Source organism: Rhinatrema bivittatum, chromosome 1, assembly GCF_901001135.1.
Source record: "Rhinatrema bivittatum chromosome 1, aRhiBiv1.1, whole genome shotgun sequence".
Taxonomy (NCBI): domain Eukaryota; kingdom Metazoa; phylum Chordata; class Amphibia; order Gymnophiona; family Rhinatrematidae; genus Rhinatrema; species Rhinatrema bivittatum.
In genome coordinates, this window is record NC_042615.1 from 117,533,788 (window position 1) to 117,548,816 (window position 15,029).

General features: G+C 40.9%; 1 protein-coding gene across 1 annotated transcript in view; it reads right to left on the bottom strand.

The window, feature by feature from the left end:
• The window catches only part of SORBS2 (sorbin and SH3 domain containing 2), a 747,676-nt gene that overhangs the window by 321,401 nt on the left and 411,246 nt on the right, over positions 1 to 15,029 (bottom strand). Inside the window, 1 exon segment of the mRNA XM_029586937.1 lies at positions 3,464 to 3,608. Within this exon segment, the coding sequence (XP_029442797.1) occupies positions 3,464 to 3,608 (145 nt within the window).

Genomic DNA, 15,029 nt, shown 5'->3' on the forward strand with positions numbered 1-15,029 from the left:
CAAAAAAGGTTTGGATACATTCTTGGAAGAGAAGTCCATTAACGGCTATTAATGAAATTTACTTAGGGAATAGCCACTGCTACTAATTGCATCAGTGGCATGGGATCTTCTTAGTGCTTGGGTACTTGCCAGGTTCTTGTGGCCTGGTTTGACCTCTGGTGGAAACAGGATGCTGGGCTTGATGGACCGTTGGTCTGACCCAGCATGGCAATTTCTTATGTTCTTATGTGCAAAAGTGGAAATCAAAGGTGAAGGGGTGGAATATGTGGAGATTGATGAGGAAAGAGAGGAATTGCTTAACAAATATTTCTGTTCAGTGTTCACTGAGGAAGGGCTTGCACTAAGACTATAGAAAACTGCCACATATAGGAATAGCAGTGAAGTAGTCCTTAAACAATTTTCATAAAACTGTGTTTGTGAGAGCTGGTAAAATAAAGGTAAGTAAAGCAATGCAGCTGGGTGGGAGACATCCAAATATTATGGGAATTTAAGGAAGTTCTGGCATCTCTATTCTTTGTCCTTTTCAATGTTTATTTAGAATCAGGTGTGGTTCCAAAAGATCTCGAGACAAGCAAATATGGTGTCTCTTCACAAAAGTGGAAGTAAGCAAGAGTTTGGGAACTATAGGTTGTTTAGATGGATCTCTGTGATGAGTAAATCAATGGAATCACTGCTAAAACAGAGGACAGTGCAATTTCTGAAATTCAGTGTATTATAGTCTCCAAGATAGCATTGTGAAATGAATCTAATCGGTTTCTTTGACTGGATGATCAGAGAAATTAAGGGAGAGTGCTAGATGTAGTGTACTTGGATTTCAGCAAGGCCTTTGATACGGTTCCACATATGCAACTTAAAAACAAATTGAGCACCATGGACCCTGATGTGACTGACTGGGTTAGAAAGTAGTTGATGAGAGGCAACCAAGTGCAGTGGTAAACAGAATTCACTCCAAGAATAAGGGGTTATCAGTGGTGCGCCAAAGGGATTGGTCCTCAGTGGATTCAGCGTGCGCACCCCTAGCGCCTCCTTGCTAAGGACAGCCTGAGTGTGTCGGCCGTCCGTCGGTTAGGAAAACCGACGCTGGTGCTTTTTTATTTACTTATTTTTTTGTTAAATTGCTTCAGTTTTTCCTCATCCTTAATATCGCAACGATATTAAGTAGGAGACAGTACAAAAAAGAGTTTTTTCTGCTTTTCTGTACTGGTTTAAGGAGCGCTCAGCTATTAACGCCCGCTCCTGATTGCTAAAGGTGAGTCCTAGATGCACATTTTTTTGTTTGCATAGGGGTGAATAGCTGCATTTGCATGTGATGAGCACTATTAGATTCACTCCTCATTGGATGCGCGTTGTGGAGGGGGATGTTAGTGCCTCTACAACCCGCATCCAACTGCGAGTTAACAGTGTGCTCGGCTGAGCGCACTGTATTGTATCGGCTCCTAAGGGCTTGGGGGCTCCCAGATGACTCTGATCACTAAGGTCACGGCCCCAGATTCCTGCTGCAACACAGGACAAGAATCTGCAGCAAGGGTTACAAAAGTTTGTGGCAATTTTGTGCCAGATTTGCAAAAACATTATTTAGTAGATTATATTTTTTCATTTAACAAAATAAAATATTTTTTTCAACCTTTCTTATATGTGGATAATTCTTTTCATGTTTGTTCACTTTTTTTCATGTAGACATTTCAGTTTATTCCCTTTATACTTTTCATGTGTTCTTCCTCCCATTTTCTTTCTTCTGTCTCCTTTCCTGCTTTTATATCACACCCCTCTCAGACCATAGCCTTTCCCTTTCCTCCATCCTCCTAATGTCTCTTCCCTCCAATCTTTCATTGCTTCCTCCATTTTCTATCCTTCAGTCTTCCATTCCCCCCTCCTATCCCCCAGTAACTCATCCCTTTCTTCCAACAAGTTTTTCTACCAAATCTCTACAACCTCTGCTCTGACCAGCTGCTGCCTCCCTCTTGCCTCTGATGCCAGGGTTGTTTGAGGCATGTGAGGTGGGTGAGGGCAGCAAAGGGAGGGGAGGAAGAAAGGCACTGGGATGAAAAAAATACTTAGAAAGCTTACGTGCCAGTTAAATTATTTAAAAGCCAGGGAAACATGTATTTCTAATTTTTTTTGCTAGGTTTTCTCTTTTGCCTTTTCTTTTACTTATTTATTTGTTTGTTTAATTGGATATTTATTTTTGCCTTTCATTACCTTTCCTTTCTCCAGTCTCTTTTTCCCCCATTCCTTTTCTTTCCTCCCTTTTCTCTCTCTCACCCTCCCTCCAGCCCCTCTTTTTCTCTTTTCCTCCCTTTAGCGGGGATGCAGCCTAGTTGCATGTGGCAGGCCCCTGCTATGGTGGCTCCTTTCTAATCTGGGTCTAACCTTCACAGCAGCAGCAATAGAGGAGAAAGAGGCTGCTGTGAGGAGCAGCGGCAGTGGCACAGGTTATACCCAGGGGCAGCAGGAAGGCAGGGAGAGCCCTCTCCTCTGGACTGGCACAACTGGCAGGGAGGGAGAAAGGTCCTGCTGATCTGTCCCCAGAAGCGGTGGGGAGGGGGGAGGCGGCCCCAGCTGGGCTAGCTCAAATGACCAGGAGGGAAAACAGCAGTGAGAGTGAGACAGAACTTTGTTGTGATTTCTCAGTCAAAGTCAAAATTATATGGTAGTTGTTTTGTAAGGTAAACTGATAGCTATGCGTACAATAATGAAGCAGAAAACCAAAGAAGGGGGAAAAAAATCTCCACTGACTTTCCACAAAAACCATGGAAATGTTCTGCAATATTTATGAAAAGGTTTTCCTAGATTAGCAGTGTTCCAGAAGAGATAATAGGAATTTTTATTGGGTAAGCTATGTAGGTCTGTAAAATCCTCATCACTATAAATGTCTAAGGTCTGAAAAGAAAACTTTGCAAAATTTCCAGAAAGATTTTGTAAAAAAAAAATTCTGCAATTTTAAGGGAAATTCCGTACAAAACGTCAGTGTCCTTGGCTATGCCTTAAGTACGTGTGCAAAATGTAAAGGCTTTATTGTAAATAAATAAATAAATAAATAAATAAATGAAGTACAACAAATAAAGCATTACAATTTAACCTATGGGGTTCTTTTTCACAATACTAAACCTCTAATTGAATCACAGAAGCCTGGGAAGGAGATGGGAACTTTTCTGATGCAGAGATTATGGGACATCTTTGACCATGAAGGAGTACCAAGTTGGTGGGATAATTCTAAGGCCCTCCTCCCACTGAGCACAAGTTTCTAGCTAAAAAGCTCTTTAAAATGTAACAGAGAAATAAACGAAACATGTCATGATATACGCACTAGGCTGGACCCAATAAAATATTACATTGTCATGTTTATTTGTTTCCCTAAGATGCAAAAACAGAGAGCAATTTTGTTTTACAGTTGTGCCAAGCATTCTAAAATTCTCTTTTGACAACATGATAAAATGCGGGAGGTGTTTGCCAAAGTACTTACCCATCAGTCTGCTGTGCTGGGTGATGGCAATGCTGGAACTGAGTGAGGCTGGTGGTGTGTACCTTGAGGGCGGTGAAAAGGGCCTTTGAAAGGGACTCATTGGACTGGCAGGACTGCCAGCACTTCCATTCACTGTTACTGGGGTCTGGGAGAAACAAAACAATATTCCATTGAGCCACACAGCCTGCACAAAGCCTTCTGAATACTGTGCCAATCAAAAGGTGAGGAAATGCTGCCATCCATGGAGCAAGAACTCAGTTGTCCCTCAGGTAGTGAGAATAGGAGCAGTAATCAGTTCACAAGAGAGATTATTACTGAATCACCCAAATACTCAGTCTGTGTGCCTGAGAAATGTGTGCATTATTAAAATCATTATTAAACTCATCCTGAAAAATACACATTATTGTGACTATTGCTTCCAGAAACCCCATGGAATCACCTCCAAGTCTCTAATTTTCTGCAAGTATTCTTATTTTACTATTGCTCAATAAGGTGCTATCCTTTACTCTATAAGGGAGTTCCATTAGCCAGTAACCTAAGGCATTGAAATTAGGGATGTGAATCGTTTTTTGACGATTTAAAATATCGTCCAGGGTCCGGAACCCCCGCTGAACGACCTCCTGCAGTCGATCTCCTGCCGGCGCCATTTTCCGTACGGAAAACAATTCGCGGCAGGAAATCGCTCCCGGACCCCCACTGGACCCCCAGGGACTTTTGGCCAGCTTGGGGGGGCCTCCTGACCCCCACAAGACTTGCCAAAAGTCCAGCAGGGGTCCGGAACGACCTCCTGCAGTCGAATCGTGTTGGTCTATGGCCGCCGCCATTTTGCAAAATGACGGCGCAGAATGGCGCCGGCTGAAGACAACATGATTCAATTGCAGGAGACCGTTCCGGACCGCCGCTGGACCCCCAGGTAATTTAAGGCATTTGGGGGGGGGGTTCGGGAGGGTGGGGGATTTAATTTAAAGGGTCGGGGGTGGGTTTTAGGGGGTTTTAGTGTGCCGGTTTTCCTGCCCTCCCCTTTCCCCCGATTTAGCTACGGACCGCCGCTGGACCCCCAGGTAATTTAAGGCATTTGGGGGGGGGGGGTTCGGGAGGGTGGGGGATTTAATTTAAAGGGTCGGGGGTGGGTTTTAGGGTGTTTTAGTGTGCCGGTTTTCCTGCCCTCCCCCTTCCCCCGATTTAGCTACGGACCGCTGCTGGACCCCCAGGTAATTTAAGGCATTTGGGGGGGGGGGGTTCGGGAGGGTGGGGGATTTAATTTAAAGGGTCGGGGTGGGTTTTAGTGTGCCGGTTCACGATTTTAACGATTTTCACGATACTCTAAACACCCAAACGGCGACGATACTATTCCCTCCCCCTCCCAGCCGAAATCGATCGTTAAGACGATCGAGGACACGATTCACATCTCTAATTGAAATCATACCTCACCATATATTGAACAACTCATGAGTCAGATCATTCGGACATTTTTAGGAGGTGACAGCAACATAGAATGAGATGGCACATGAGGACCAGTAGGCCCATTTATTCTACCCAATTTATTTCCTTTTGCAGTGCCCTGGACCCCCCACGGCTGATCTCTGGTTTCCCTTTCACTCCTTTGTAATTTGATGCTCTGTGCGAGTCTCTTTCCTCCATGAATTCTGTTACTGTCCTTCCTCCACCACCTCCACAGGAAGGCTGTTGCATACATCCAACACTCTATCTGATGTTACGCCTGAATCTCATATCATGACCTTTTGTTGCAGAACTTCCTTTCCCCAGAGAAAGGTTTGCTTCTTCTGTCTTATTTATAGCTTTATAGTATTTAAAAGTCTCTGTTCCACTGAAGTCTATGTAATAGGTGAAGTGATCCTTCAGAGGGTAATAATTTTGAAGTATATAAAAGTAAATGACGTGGTTAGGAGGGTTATTATCTTCCTAGGAGTTTGTTATCCATGTAAACAGCATGAGTTTCGCGATGTCAAAATCTATTGAAATTGTCTTCTCACTCTGGCTTGTAAAACAAACAAAAAACAACACCAGTATTGATAATAAGAGCTCTGAACTCTGAGGAGTGATTGGGCTAATTCCAAGCCTGGAGGCGCTTGCATGTTATAAGAATGTTAATGTATTTTATTCAAATCTATCTCATGCATATTCATTGTGGATATCCTGAACACCTGACTGGCTAGGTGTGTCCTGAGGACTGGGTTGAGAAGCACTGTGGTAGAGGAAAGAAGAGGAGGGAGGTGTGAGATATAGGAAGATCTGAATATCTCAAAGATATAAATAATTCAAAAGAAAGAACTCTTTTTCTTGTGGATAAAATGCTCTAGAACAAGAGGTCATGATAAGAACCTCCAAGGGATAGGCTAAGGAATAACATCAGGAGATATTTCATAGAGAGGGTGTGGCTTTCCAGAGGAAGTGATGGAAGCAATAAGAGTAGTAGCGTTTAGGAAAGGATGAGATAAACATAGCATTACATGCATCTAGCAGAGCTAAAAAGTAAGTAGTAGTAGTAGTAGTAACCAAAGAAGTACCCTAGCCATTAAAAGTGAAGGAAAGTATGAGATCATCTGGGGTCTACGGAATGCAAAAAAAAAGTCATTTAAACAGAATGGATGCTCCTGAGGTCCTCATCTGCCCTCATATTTTGTTTCTATGATCTCAGATGTGTCACTGATTATCATTTCCCAATTAAAAAATCCAGGCAGTTTGTGTTATGCCATCACCAACATCATGTTTAAAGTTGAAAGAATGCAAAGTCAATTATAAGGGAAGTCAGACACTTTGAATTTTCTGGTGATAAGATATTTTATTTGTAATAAATGTTGCTAACAATTGGAAATCAATTCACATGCTTCATTACAAGCTACACGAGAGCAGGCCAGGCAGTTTTCTTGGATTTCAGTAGCAAAAAGCATCAGAGTTCAAGGCATAAGTGCACTCTGCCAGATTTGTCCCCATAGCTACCTATTCTGAGGCTAAATCAGAAGGAACTGAAGAAGGCACTGTTACATCTTCTAAGTGACTCCATAATGGTGAGGAACTTGCCAGGTTCTTATGGCCTGGATTGGCCACTGTTGGAAACAGGATGCTGGGCTTGATGGACCCTTGGTCTGACCCAGTATGGCATTTTCTTATGTTCTTATGTTCTTATGATGAAGAGGTCTGTGATCCTGAAGTATCAGGGGAGGAAAAAGTAGTCTGAACATCACAAGGCTCTTTGGGTGTGTGTTCTGCAGCCATGAAAATATTTACCTCTGAAATAAGGTGCCTTGTCTTTCCAGTTCACATGAAGACCACATGAATTGGTCATCTCTGACTTTTTTTTTTTTTTATCATCCTTTGGATGTGTTTGAATTCTTTGCAGTGAGTTTTGTGTTGTCAACATTGTTCTGTAGTTAATCAAACCATCAAAGATGTGGTTCAAATTAAATTTCAAGCTTTTTTTTAAATCAAAATTATGACTTGACCATAACTGTGTTTGCATTAATTTCTCTTTTGATATCTTCAAATTGATGACAAATTCTGCTGAGATGTTCAAGAAGAGTCCATTGTGGAGGAATGATATATGTTTCTGAATCAGTACATTGCCTCACAAATGTGGGTTTTAATCAGTAGTCACTGGAATATAAAATGTTCAGTTCTACCTAGTACCCATATCCTGGATAAATTTGTGTGGAGGTAACCTGTGTGCTTCTTGTATTTTCAGGAACTACTGGTGTGCTTTGCTTGGTGACTGAAATGAGCATAAATCAATTTGCAGAAGCCTATAAGAGCCTTGATATCTCTGTCTACACAATGAAAACAGAAAAAAGTCCCCTATATTCAAAGTCAATTGTTAGAAACAACAAGCCCCATTGAAAAACCTGGTAAGGTACCAGCACATTTTCAGTATCGTGAGATTCTAGTCACTATTTACATTGTGCTATACATTTATGGAATTCCAATGTATAGGGGTTTAGTCAGACACTGAAATCCTTCATGCTCTCCCCCCTTAAATAGTGGCAAATCTATAGCAATCACTTCTAAAATTTTCTCTGTTAGAAGAGCAACTGAGTCTGAATGATTAGCAGAATATTTAGCTTTTCATTTGTCTGCTTGTACAATTATCGGCTGCTACAAAGACCTTCAAAGGATGGAGTTTGGCCACATGAACTGTGCTAACTGCAGATGGGAGGATAAAAGTGGAGAAATTTCCCTGCAGCTGCTGTTATTCTAAGCAAATGACATAGCTCTTACTGTCCCAGATCCAGTATTTAAATTGTCACTGTACCCTGTTTATATTTTTGTCATCTACACTAACCAATAGTTGATGGCACCTGTTAATCTGCCCTTACAGAGTAGAGGTTCCCAAGACCCTTCCTTACCCCAAATGATTTGTCTATTATACATATAAAGAAATATAAGCAAACAATAGATGTGATACTTTTAGATCTGGTGCCAGGCATCCATTTCTGATCAGACTGGTTTCTCTTGCATACTGAGGCTGAAATTGTCTGCCTCTGTTTTTTTTCTATAACATCAGGGTCCTCCTTAACAACCTTGGTGGCTAACTCACTGATCATCCCTCAGTCAAACACATGACTTTCAGAAAGGCAGCTATACCATCACCCTAATTTCTGCCTGGATCCCACCTGCTCATCAGGTTAAGTCACTGTTACCGTTTGATATTCAAACTTTACAAATATTTTTTTCAAGTTTCCTTTCTTTTTGTTTTACAATTGTAACCCCAGCTAAGGGTACATGAAAGAAACATCCTGGCAGCATAGGATTTCCATCCAGGCATCAAGTCTGTGGTTCAAAAAATGTATAAGTAAGATCTTGGATTGGACCAGGGTTGAGGTCTAAGGAATGGGAGACCTCTGGCTGGACAAGATAAAACAAAGAAACAAATCTCTTTTCCCCTCTATGATCATCTACCCCCCCCCCCCCCCCCCCCTTCCCAGTGGAACTCTTGACCTTCTTCTTATGCATTTCCTTTGGATGCCTGATCTTCACTGACCTATAACCCTAGGATTTAAAAAAAGGAGTTTCAAACAATAGCTTTATGGTTCCAGCTTATTAAACTTTATTTACTCTTCTGGGGTACCAGCAGTAATCAGCATAACAAGCTGGATACACAGACCCCAATTCCTGATAGCAGCATAGGAAAACACAAGAAAAAAAACATCTAATTTGACCCCCTGATAAACCAGGTACAGTATTACTCTTGTGAGCCCTGAGTTCTTCAGTGTAGGATAATTCCTGGCAGGAAATTGTTCTGGCAGCTAGTTGCATCCATTCTGAACAGGTCCTGCTTCCTTGGATTCCACCTCTAGACTCTCAATTCCTCTCCCTTGACTCTCCCTACACTCAGACTCATATACATGGTTATACCTTCTTTAGAGATTAGTTCTCCCAACACATTCACTTAAAGGCATAGAAAATCAAATATTATCCTGTGCTATAGAACCACCTATCCACAAAGAATAATGGTAGAGGTCATGTGAAAATCAAAATACAACTGTAGTCTCCAAATTTGAATCAGGGCTACACCTACCAGGGCCTGAACCTTTTTTGGACCCCTGAAAATCATGCCCTGATGCATTTTATTTCAATACTACCTATTAAAGTAGACAATTATTTTAGCTACAAAAAATGGACATTGTGTGGTAGATAATCTACAAAGGACAGCAAAACAATGCATATTTTTTGTTAGGCATCTGACAAGGCAAACTATCATGAGGAACACCTTGAATACAAGACATATATCTCTTCTTTTTACTGGATACCATCTTCTCACCAGAAGGAAACCACTGATACACATACATATTCTATATTAGAGACCTCTAGTGAACTAATATGAGAACATCAATACCAAGATGCACTCCTTCCTCCTTAAGAGGATAACATTTATTTCTCCTTATGAAGGTAACTATTTGTAAGATCAGCTCCATCAATGCCCATGACTAGGCACCTAAAAAAATACAAAAATCACACAGCATCTACCACTTTATTCTTTGAGTATCTTCATAGAAAATACAAGTTACTGAATTCAGTTTTATTAATGAAAACAATCTGCTCATACATAAGGTCAGCGATCACATTATACCTCCTACCATCTGTCTACTTGTACACCATGTTTGGAAATACAACCAAATTACTTGTTTAAGGAGTCTTCCTCAGTCTTCACTTCTGCTGGACACTCCTGCAATACACAAAAGACATAGACAACAGAAAACCATGGATATTAACTGTTTAATGACTTCTCTAGGGAGCCGAATCACATTTATTATTATAAACATAAGCTGACACCTTTTTCCATTTTTAATCTTAATAGAAAATCACAAAATGCAGAATTACATTTCCACATTTGGAATGATACTGAAAGTCTTTCATATGAGTGAAACTTCAATGCAATAGCAATTCAGAATACTATCTCTGGACCTTGTTCCTATAAACAGGCATAAGTCCTTGCTAGATACGTAAGCATGTCCAATCCTGAAAATGACTATGCAAGTACATTTTATCCACAGGCAAGCAACAAAACCTGGAAAGAAAAAAGGCCATGTACTGTTACAGGCATAAGCTCAACTGGCAACTCTTAGATCAAAACCATCAGTCCAATGAAGCAAGTAGTCCTCAAAGTCTAAAGTGAAAAAACATTAGGTCATTTCTGACACCACTCTGGTAAATACAAATATTTGAGCAGATGATGCAAAATAGATCTGGCTGAAAACACTCAGTCATAGAGCTCTGGATCTCATTTCTGCAAAGGCTCCCCAACATCAGAAGGAACATTCACAGAGTATCTTTCTTCCTCTGGTAAGATGATTATATTCCACAAAATACACTATAAATTCCTTCCATAGCTCCACTTGTGTATCACATCATCAACGGCTCTCTATATTTAGGGTCCTTTCTCAACATGGCATTGGCTCTCTCCTTTACTCAGTCATCCATCTTAATCTCCACAACATTAACCATGTAGGCACATATAAGTACTTCTTTCCCCATACCGTTTGAACACGGTGTCCGACCAACCTCTCAGCCTTGCTGATTTTTGTTAAGTTCCTTACTCCAGAGGTTTTCTTGGGAATCACTCACTATGATTTATCCTAGATATCACTCAAGGCTTTCTCATTAAAAATGTTGACAATAATCTTATCATCCCCAGGGTTGCTGTGGTCATTCTCATTGGCAGAGTCCTCCTTAGGAAGGATATCAGCCCTTCCTTCTAGGGTTTATCCCTGGGGTAGAAAAATCCAGAAGGGTTCTCATAGGTGGAAAGTTGCTAATCCCCTCTACAGTGTTTGCTGTAACATTAGGAAGACGGGAGTTTCCTGAGAATGGTAACAACATTGGTCTCCTGCGAAGCAGAAATTGGGGGAGGATCTGCTAAGTACATGGTTGACTGAATGGGACCAGAATTATACCACTTATTGGGAATGTAAATATTAACCATCTGAAATTATGAGTCTTTCCATAAGTCCCATGAGTTGTTTCCATAAGTCCCATGTATAGCAACAGTAAATAAAAATAGCATAAATAAATAAATATAGACAGAACCGCTGGCACTCCACTCATTAGCACTACCATAGTGTTGGAGGGAGCCTTGGCATTCAAGGGACACTGGATAGATTTCTTTAAGCAAGTAGCCACACTAATACTCCCCAGTTTGATAGGAATGGCTGTCAGTGCCCTAACATTTGTCTTAACTATCAACTTTTCTCCAGTGCCTGATATCTTTACTTAGGGCCCTAACCCTTCCCAGTTTCAGCTTCACCAGTGAGGTTTTTCATCACTTGGGTAGGTCTTGCTTCCTCCATTCTGCAACTCTGGTTTCTCTTTCTTGACTCTTTTGCCTCCTGTGATATCTCCATAATCACCTCAGCCTTACTGTAAGGTCAGTGTATGTCCTTCAACTTCCACCCCAGTGCATTTCCCATGCCTGAGGATCAATAGACCTATATGGACTTTGCAGTTATCTTTTGCTACTCAATACTTACTCTGTTCATGGATGTGCAGCCCACAACATCTAACAAATGCCAACTCCTGGCCTGAAGGAAGATTGCACAGGCCACAGTCACTGCATATTATCCAGATGGTTACTTTACCAACCTGTTGTCCAAGGAACATTTTGCTGTGCAATTGTAACTCCATTTTTTCTTTAGCCACTTTAGGAAATTCCAGGGGGCAACACCAGGCATCTTCTCCTTTATGCTAACTAGAAACAGGCAACTCTCCAGGGAGTCAGGAAATGTGCTTTTGAACACAGAGCTTTGCTGAGGGACATTCCAGACACTACTTCACTTTGGAATGGCTCACCATAGGCTTTTGTGAAGGCAAGGCACACAGGTACATATCTGCACCTTCTCTCAAACCAAGCTGTATGAGAACAACATAGCTTCCTTTGGTCATTTGTGGAATTTCACACCAGGGACACATTGATTCATTGAAAGAGGATTGGTTGGTCAACATCCATATGACTGTTCCCTCTTGTCTTCGGCAACATTTCAGGCAAGCTCCTCCTTTGTTTTCTCTTTGTGGCTTTGCATGCAGCTCAGAAGGGCTATTTTTCTCTTCTTTGGTACAAAAGTCTTATGCATTCCACTATATGTTTCATCTCTTGGCAGCCATCTTTCTCCATTAAAGAATATGGGAAAACATTTTCAGGTGTGCAAAAATGTTCACACACCACTCAAAGGCATCTATAATTGCTGCTAAAGGCTGTTGCTATTTAAAATACACCTAAAAATGCCTCTAAGCCCCACATTGGGAGTCAACTATATCTAAGCACTGCTAAGGGAACATAAAATAAAGTCCTGGTGCCATGGGATTTCCATCCAGGCATCAAGTATGTTGGATCAAAAAATGGTCAGATAAAATATTGGATTGGATTGAGCTCAGAGGTCTAAGGAATGGAAAGCTCTGATTGGACTGGGAAATGTAAGGGGAAAACCCCCTTTTTCTCCTCTAAGATCATCTAAATGCTCTCCCTGGTAGAATTCTTGTTTTTCTCTTCATGCATTTCCTTTGGAAGCCTAATTTTCATTGAACCCAAGTCCCTGGCATTCAACAAAGACAATCTCAAACAATGGATTTATGGTTCCAACTTATCAAACAATATTCCTTTGGGGTACCAGCAGTAATGAATATAACAAGGATCCTAATAGCAAAGATAAACTTTGGATATACAGATCCCAGTTCTTTAGAGCGACATAGCAATTAGAGTTTCCTCACTTCTAGCAAAAGACAGATGACCCCCTCCCCATTTACCCTCTACCCCGAAAAATCAGTATTACTCACTTATCAGCCTTGAGTCAGTAAGTGTAGAACAGGGTAGACAACTCAATTCCAGGAGTACCACAAATACATCTATTTTTCATATCCACAATGAAAACGCATGAGGTATATTAAGAACATAAGAAATTGCCATGCTGGGTCAGACCAATGGTCCATCAAGCCCAACATCCTGTTTCCAACAGAGGCCAAACCAGGCCACAAGAACCTGGCAATTACCCAAACACTAAGAAGATCCCATGCCACTGATGCAATTAATAGCAGTGGCTATTCCCTAAGTAAATTTGATTAATAGCCGTTAATGGACTTCTCCTCCAAGAACTTATCCAAACCTTTTTTGAACCCAGCTACACTAACTGCACTAACCACATCCTCTGGCAACAAATTCCAGAGCTTTAGTGTGCGTTGAGTGAAAAAGAATTTTCTCCGATTAGTCTTAAATGTGCTACTTGCTAACTTCATGGAATGCCCCCTAGTCCTTCTATTATTCGAAAATGTAAATAACCGATTCACATCTACTCGTTTAAGTGCTCTCATGATCTTAACGACCTCTATCATATCCCACCTCAGCTGCCTCTTCTCCAAGCTGAACAGCCCTAATCTGTTTAGCCTTTCCTCATAGGGGAGCTGTTCCATCCCCTTTATCATTTTGGTTGCCCTTCTCTGTACCTTCTCCATCGCAACTATATCTTTTTTGAGATGTGGCGACCAGAATTGTACACAGTATTCCAGGTGTGGTCTCACCATGGAGCGATATAGAGGCATTATGACATTTTCCATTTTATTAACCATTCCCTTCCTAATAATTCCTAACATTCTGTTTGCTTTTTTGACTGCTGCAGCACATTGAGCCGACGATTTTAAAGTATTATCCACTATGATGCCTAGATCTTTTTCCTGGGTGGTAGCTCCTGATATGGAACCTAACATCATGTAACTACAGCAAGGGTTATTTTTCCCTATATGCAACACCTTGCACTTGGCCACATTAAATTTCATCTGCCATTTGGATGCCCAATCTTCCAGTCTTGCAAGGTCCTCCTGTAATGTATCACAATCCGCTTTTGATTTAACTACTCTGAATAATTTTGTATCATCCGCAAATTTGATAATCTCACTCGTCGTATTCCTTTCCAGATCATTTATATATATATATATATATATATATATATATATATATTGAAAAGCACCGGTCCAAGTACAGATCCCTGAGGCACTCCACTGTTTACCCTTTTCCACTGGGAAAATTGACCATTTAATCCTACTCTCTGTTTCCTGTCTTTTAACCAGTTTGTAATCCATGAAAGGACATCGCCTCCTATCCCGTGACTATCCCGTGACTTTTTAGTTTTCTTAGAAGCCTCTCATGAGGGATTTTGTCAAACGCCTTCTGAAAATCCAAATACACCACATCTACTGGTTCACCTTTATCCACATGTTTGTTAACCCCTTCAAAAAAATGAAGCAGATTTGTTATGCAAGACTTCCCTTGAGTAAATCAACGTTGGCTGTGTTCCATTAAACCATGTCTTTCTATATGCTCTATGATTTTGATCTTGAGAATAGTTTCCATTATTTTTCCCGGCACTGATATCAGGCTCACTGGTCTATAGTTACCTGGATCGCCCCTGGAGCCTTTTTTAAATATTGGGGTTACATTGGCCACTCTCCAGTCTTCAGGTACAATGGATGATTTTAATGATAGGTTACAAATTTTAACTAATAGATCAGAAATTTCATTTTTGAGTTCCTTCAGTACCCTAGGATGCATACCATCCGGTCCAGGTGATTTGCTACTCTTTAGTTTGCCAATCTGGCCTACTACATCTTCCAGGTTCACAGTGATTTCGTTCAATTTGTCTGACTCATCATCCCTGAAAACTATCTCCGGAACTGGTATCTCCCCAACATCTTCATTAGTAAACACGGAAGCAAAGAATTCATTTAGTCTTTCTTCAATAGCCTTATCTTCCCTAAGAGCCCCTTTAACTCCTCTGTCATCAAATGGTCCAACTGACTCCCTCACAGGTTTCTTGCTTCGGATATATTTAAAAAAGTGTTTATTATGAGTTTTTGCCTCTATGGCCAACTTCAATTCAAATTCTCTCTTCATCTGTCTTATCAATGTTTTACACTTAACTTGACAATGCTTATGTTTTATCCTATTTTCTTCAGATGGATCCTTCTTCCAATTTTTGAAGGGTGTTTTTTTTTGGCTAAAATAGCCTCTTTCTCTTCATCTTTTAACCATGACGGTAATCGTTTTGCCTTCCTTCCACCTTTCTTAATG